At 43.7% G+C, this 6,615-nt stretch overlaps 2 protein-coding genes across 3 annotated transcripts in view; one reads left to right on the top strand and one right to left on the bottom strand.

Annotated features, from left to right (window-relative positions):
• The window catches only part of GALNT15 (polypeptide N-acetylgalactosaminyltransferase 15), a 45,153-nt gene extending 41,371 nt beyond the window's left edge, over positions 1-3,782 (top strand). For both annotated transcript variants that reach the window (XM_019508660.1, XM_019508661.1), the window contains 2 exons: positions 599-739; positions 3,448-3,782. In XM_019508660.1, coding sequence (XP_019364205.1) covers positions 599-739; positions 3,448-3,594 — 288 coding nt within the window. In that variant the 3' untranslated portion in view covers positions 3,595-3,782. The remainder of the gene's footprint in view (positions 1-598; positions 740-3,447) is intronic.
• A 1,064-nt stretch (positions 3,783-4,846) lies between these two features.
• The window catches only part of LOC109291606 (vitelline membrane outer layer protein 1 homolog), an 8,243-nt gene continuing 6,474 nt past the window's right edge, over positions 4,847-6,615 (bottom strand). Inside the window, exon 3 of the mRNA XM_019508662.1 lies at positions 4,847-5,421. Within this exon, the coding sequence (XP_019364207.1) occupies positions 5,124-5,421 (298 nt within the window). The 3' untranslated portion in view covers positions 4,847-5,123. The remainder of the gene's footprint in view (positions 5,422-6,615) is intronic.

The following is a 6,615-nucleotide window of genomic DNA, read 5'->3' on the forward strand; positions in this document are numbered from 1 at the left end:
ACTCCAATTGTGCTTTGGCCTTCCTGACTTTACCCCTGCATGCCTGAGCAATGCTCTTATATTCTTCCCTAATTATTTTTCCAAGTTTCCACTCCTTATAAGCTTCCTGGCATCTTTGGGTTGTTTTGCTCTGCGCTGTAGATATATGCACCTGAATTAGTTAGCTTACAGCTAGCTTGCCCCTTTCTGCACCGGAATTAGTTAGCTTAAAGTTAGCTTGCATATGTCTGCACAAGCTGCCATCATACCTTTAACCACAGTGTTGACTTTAGTTGTGATAGTCCCTCCACCGAAAGCATATTTTATTTTTAAACAGGAGAAATACTGTGTTTCCCAGAAATGTTATATTCTGGATCTATTTTACATTTCAGTTCACACCTTAAAACCTTTCCTTCTGAAAAAAAAAAAGTCCTGATGAAGTTGTTATGCAAGAACTACCTGTAAGGAGACTGGTTTGCAAACTCAAGTTCATTGGGTCTCTGTTATTTTCTTAGTTACTTCATAAACAAAGACAGGAAATTATTTCTGGATCTAGCATCTAAAATGAATTGGAATGTCCTTCAACTTTATTCATGCAAACAAATCCTTCATATTTTAGGACTTTGAATATAGCAGCATGAAGGAAATCCGGTCTGGTTCTGCTCCACAGCTTTGCTTTGATATCAGACATGACAAGGTGATCTTTCAAAACTGTACAGAAGCAGCAGAAAACAGTCAACAGCACTGGGATGTCCAGGAGGTGGGTAGTGATTTTTTTAATGCATCTCAGGTAGCTGAAAACAGTCTAAAAATTGTGGAGGTGGGGAAGAGAGGAGAAAAGAAGAGAAGGGGATAGAAGGGGGTACCTGAAATTTTCAGTTTTCACTGAATCCCTACTTGGAACCAAGATATTCTGATGATATTTGTCCCATTTAAAATATGCAGTACAAAAGTAGTTAAGAGTGAGCATGTGTGCATGAGATGTTTAATTCAGAGTAAACTAATTAGCTCTGCAGTAAATATCTTGGTGTCTACATGTGCAAGGCTATTAAGCTGGAGCAATCTAATACACTCTGCATCAGGGTAGTACTTATAAATACAAGTAGTATCCTGCTGTGGAGTTGGGTTTTTTTACTCTGCAGCCCTGCACATGTAAATGCTGACATGGCACACTGGGGAATGAGGGTGCTTCAGTATGGGGACTGCCTGCCGGCTAGCCCTTCACTGGAGCACCCTCATGTCCTAGCCAATCCCTCCATAGCATGTTGAGCCAAGGGGGAGCTGCTCTGGGCTGGCAGACTGATGCCCAGGGCCTCCTGCCAGGTGAGGCTGCTCTGACCTGGCTCAGTATGCTGTGGTCCCAGGTGCACATTCAAATGGCATGCCTGTGAGCAATAAACTCCAGAGTTTATTGCTTGACACTAATTGCACATGTAGATGCACCCAGTAAGGAGCAAAGCGAGCACACTCTTAATCCACATGCCCCAGATTTTTGCAGTATAAGCCCAAGCCGTTTCATTTACAGAGCATTCTGGAATACATCAATTAATGGTTACGAAAGTAACTTTTGTAATTCTTCAGTTACAAAGGACCTTTGCAGCAGAGAAAAGTCTGGTTCTGCTTTGCAGGTTGGGAGAGACTCCAGAGGGCCAGATTCTGGGAGCAGATGCAGAAAGTGTGAAGCCCTCTGCTCTTTGGGAAATCAAGTGTGTTTTAAAATTCACCCCATCTTGCAAGATAGATGTCTTTCTTATTATAGAAACTCAGTATGATTCAGTGGAATTCTTCCTGCAGGACAGGGGAAGTTTAAGGCTCCTGGACAGTACAGGAAATGTCTAGTTACTCCATCATCACTTCAGTCATAGGAGCTGCATCTACATGAGTGAGCACATGCTTGTGGTATCTCAAAGCAGTTTGAGATGCTGCAAGAGGCACGCCATGAGACCCCAGCTGCACCTGGAAAGCTCAGGCTGGGGTTGCCAGGGAGACCAGCATGAGCTGTGCTGGCAGCGCCTGTGGCAGAGCAGGGAGCTCTTGGGATGGGGGCAGCTTGCTCCAGAGCGAAGACAGAGCTGTGATCTGTAACCTGCATGTGCTGGGCAGGGGATTTCAGCTCTGCCTCAACTCCAGACCAGACTGTCACTGCTGCAAGAAGCCAGGGCAGAGCTGCGATCCCCTGCTTGCATGCCCCTGCCCAGAGCGTGCAGGTTACAGATTGTGGCTCTGCCCTGGCTCCAAAGCAAGCTGCCCACATCCCAAGTTCCCAGTGGCTCCAGAAGAACCCCCTGCATTGCTCTGCCAGCAGGGCTCAGGCTGGTCTCCATGGCAACCCCAGCCTGAGTTTTCTTTGCAGGTGCAGCTGGAGTCTCCATGGTGACTGGCCCAAGCCATGAGGGCAGGGGCTGCTGGGAAATGGAGTCTGGCTGTTGACCAGATCAGCCATTTTGCCCACCCTTGCTCTACCACCTGGCCAAAGTGTCTCTATGCCTTCTGAATGGCCCTGCTACTCCAGCACACTGTCTCAGAGTGCTGGAGGAAACAGAAGCAGGGCAAGGCTGGCAGTAGTCAGTTGGACCCGGGCTCTGCCCTGGTAAGCAGGGATGTGGCAGTGGGGGGAACTTTGTGGGGCGGGGGGGACTGTGAGGGAGGGGTAGGTCCCCCGCCTGCCCCCACCACAGCATAGCCCCCTGCCACCTGCAGCAGCAGCCAGCCCTCAGCACGCTCATGGCCCACTGCAGACAGAAGCCCTGGTGGCACATGGGGCAGCTTGAGACCCGGGAGCTACAAGTGGTGCACAGAGCCAACCCAGTCTGCTGGCACGCACTTTTGATGTGGAGGCAGGAGCTGGCCCAGCCCAATGGTGTGTGGCTCCTGCATGCAGTGCTGGGAGCCTTGCGGGGTGGCAGGAGTTGGCCCAATCCTACCCAAAGGTGTATGCCAACAGACCAGGCTGGCTCCGTGCACCACACGTAGTCCTCGGGTCTCAGGCGGCACCGCGCGCTGCCGGGGGCCTCTGCCTGCAGTGGCCAATGAATGACATGAGGGCCGGCTACTGCTGCTGCAGGGCGGGGCTGTGCATCGTGGGGGGATGGTGGGGAGGAGACCCACACCTCCACAGTTCCCTTACGAGTACCCCCTACACTCCATCCGCAAACCCCATCTACAAACCCTCCCACACCCCCTCCACAACTCCCCCCCAAAATCCCCCTGCTCCCCAGACACTCCAGGTGCTTTAGAGTAGCTTTCAGAGCCACTCTAATTAAATTGCTCCTTCTTCCCCCTCCCATACCATATGTATAAAGGCCCCTAGAGTTCTTATTGATCTCAGGAGGAATTGTGGGTCCCTATTACCTCTAAGGACCAATCCTAGAGCTTTTAAAGTAATCAGTGTTTTTTTTTTAACTCACCATTTTTGAAATTCCCTTTTTTTCTTTCCATTCTTTCTTTTTTTTCCCCCCCCTCATGTAGAGTGGAATGATCATCCACGTCCTGTCTGGTAAATGCATGGAAGCAGTACAGAGTGAACCTGAAGCAAATTTGTTCTTACGTCCATGTAACAAGAGCGCAAATCAGCTGTGGCAATTTGAATGCTCACGTGTGCTAGATGAGCGATGACTGATAGACCTTTATGAAGACTGCCCAAACCTCACTGTCACTTTCATTTGGGATTTCAGACGCATGCACTGCTGCATGAAAAAAAAAAAAAAGGTTTCACGGGTCTGCTACAGTCTTCAGAGGAAGACAAGAATACTTTCCTTAGAAAGTCTTGCTAAAATAAATGCAACAGGCACCTTGTTTATCCAGCCCCAACTATAGTTGCCTTTTATTCTCTTGAACAAGAAAAAAAAAAAAAGTACTCTGAGCATCTATAGAGACTCTTCAGCTATCCCATGGCTGAAGGAAGAAGTCTGCCTTTTCAAGGAAACTTGGAAAATTAACTGCTAGGGAATATGTCTTTAACAAAGTCTGTAACTTCTGAGACTACAGGAAGATTAATGTTTGGGAAACTTTTGACATGCTCTTAGAGGAAGTCAGCCTTGTTAGGATGAGAACTTAGCAAAGCTGTAACATGCACTTGACTCATAAAACAAAGTAGGTTTGTATGTATCTAAGCAGTACACGGTGTAAACCATAATTAATATATTCTTTTTAATATATATTTGGTCACTGAGGTTGCACAGTACGTAAACTGGCATTTATTTGGCCCACTCCCGCTTTCATTAAAAATTCTTATGGACTTAAATGGAAATAGTCTAAAGCCTTCTATCTTTGATCCATTGTCTCCTCCTATAACCCAGTCTCAAAAGAAATGGATACATTTACAATTTCCTGCTTCAGTTTTCTTGAAGTTTTAAAAAAACTCTTTGACAATTAATGTACTACAGAAAAGCATCACTTCAGTTGTAGAAGTCCTAGCTGAAAGCACAACATGAAAGTAAATAGTAGGCCTTTATAGCTACATAAGCAGGACATATAGACTTTTCCTTCCTTTCCGTCCCCATGTGCTGGCTATTTGATAGAGTAAGGATGTTGATGTTGTTGATTTTAAAAGGGAAACCCTCCATCCCCTTGCTTGCCTTGGGTCTCCCAGTTGACTGTTATAAGCAAGTCATACTTATAATTTCCTTATCAAAGTTCTCTTGCTGGGAGCCTGATCCTGTATTCCCTCTGACTTGTCTGCTACTGGAGTTAAGGGAAATTGTTTTTATAAGCAATATAAATGAGCCCTTTTGTCCATTTGGAGCAATATTTTGTTTGGAATCTTAAATTAGGAGAGAAGTCAAATAGTGCAAATATCTTTGAATCCTTCCAAAACTGGAGGGGTAAACTTGGCAGGAAGGAGAAGTAATTGTGGGATGGAGTCTTGGGTAACCGTTTGACTTTCCCTCATATTGGTGCCATAGCAGAATTCCAATAAAAATCAATCCTACCCTTCATATCTTCATTGAGGAAGCTAAGGAAACCTAGTTTGTTGTTGATTCTTTTTAAGAGGCAGACAGAAAAATTACTTTTACTGGTACTTAGAGAAGATTGACTTTTCAGTATAGCTTTGACCCGAACTGAAAGGAACAGAAGGTTCTGTTCAGAAAATACCAGGTATTATACTTTAGAAGATCCTAGATACAAGATTTAACAAGGTAAAATTAGTCACAACAGAAGAAGCGAACATCATTAAGTGCTGTGTCATCCACAAAAGCCCCCTGGTATGATTCTAGTTTGGTTTGAATGCCACAGATTCCACCTCTTGTACAGGCATTACTCCATCCCCCATAATCACCAAACGTACTACCAACTCCTTCTATGATCGCACCACTGGTGCAGCGAAATTTGATACCATTTGCTGCTGTATCATCTACAATTCCTTGTGGTGTTTCAACTTTCAGTTGAAAAGATACGAGGAACCCTTTTGGACACCAAATGATTGTTGACCATTGTCCAAACCTATGGTGAGAAAAGAAAATTGCAATTTAAAAAAATTAAATGAATTTTCCATTTTAATTTTCAGAATTGTCAGTAATGTCATTCAATTGTTATTTTAGTTCAGTATAATTAATGTTTTAAAGTGTAAAGATGCCAGATTTTTTTAAATGATATATTATTTATTATATGTTGAATATCAGTTCTTCTGAGTGTACTGAGATGCCATTTCCTCAACACTTGTCTTATACTCTAAATAAACTGACAACACAATTATGACAAGAGATCACCAGATAAAAATATTCCCCTACGTCTTTGGGATAAATCTATTTGAATGGAGAAAAAAAATAGAAAAACTGAAAAGATTATGGGCATTCTGTTTGCAGCTTGACATGTGTCAAACTTGAGGAAACCTGAGGAAATAGGACTCCCTGTGGATATGTGTGCAACAGAAGAAGGTATATAAATAAATCCACTTATATAAGTAAGACTAGAATATTGCTTCTAATACCAATTAAAAATAAAGGAGAGTCACCTCTTTGTTGCCTGTCATAAAAGTAATTATGTAGTTGGAAAAACTTACCCACATTTCAAAATTTGGATTTATGTTCTACTCACACTTCAAAATTTGGTTATTCATAAGGCTACAAGACGACCCAGAGTTGTCATAATTAATGCCAAGAAAGATTTTGGATATGTGCTCCAGGGCTGGAGCAGATCTCTAACTACTAGGGAATAAACAGGAGCAGATGACATGTCATCATTTTTTAACTGTGGGGTTCTTGCACCTTTTTCTGAAGCACCTGGGTTTAGCCATTGCCATGGACAGGATACTGGACTAGTCTGTCCTCAGATATGATATAAACCCAATAGATAGCCAAGTCATTTGACCCAGTAAACTACAGATCCATTAACACACAAATTATGTTTAAAAACAAATTCTTGAGATTATCTGAAGACATTCATACAGACTGATAGAAATCAAGAATTCAGAGTTGACATTGAAGGCGATAACCTTTAAAAACAGATTGTGCCGTCCCATTCCTCGGGAATTTCACATGTGGTTAATTAAGGTTTGACTGACAGATTTTGGTGGCAGCACAGCACCTTTTGCTCCATGAGATAACGAACTCTAATTACTTTATAAGCATGAGGTGAGAGATAAGCTCGCAACACCCTGGAGGTCCCCCTGGCCTGGCCTGTGGACCGGGCTCTCCA

The sequence above is a fragment of the Gavialis gangeticus genome, unplaced genomic scaffold (assembly GCF_001723915.1).
Source record: "Gavialis gangeticus isolate Ggan-Ray unplaced genomic scaffold, GavGan_comp1, whole genome shotgun sequence".
Lineage (NCBI taxonomy): Eukaryota > Metazoa > Chordata > Crocodylia > Gavialidae > Gavialis > Gavialis gangeticus.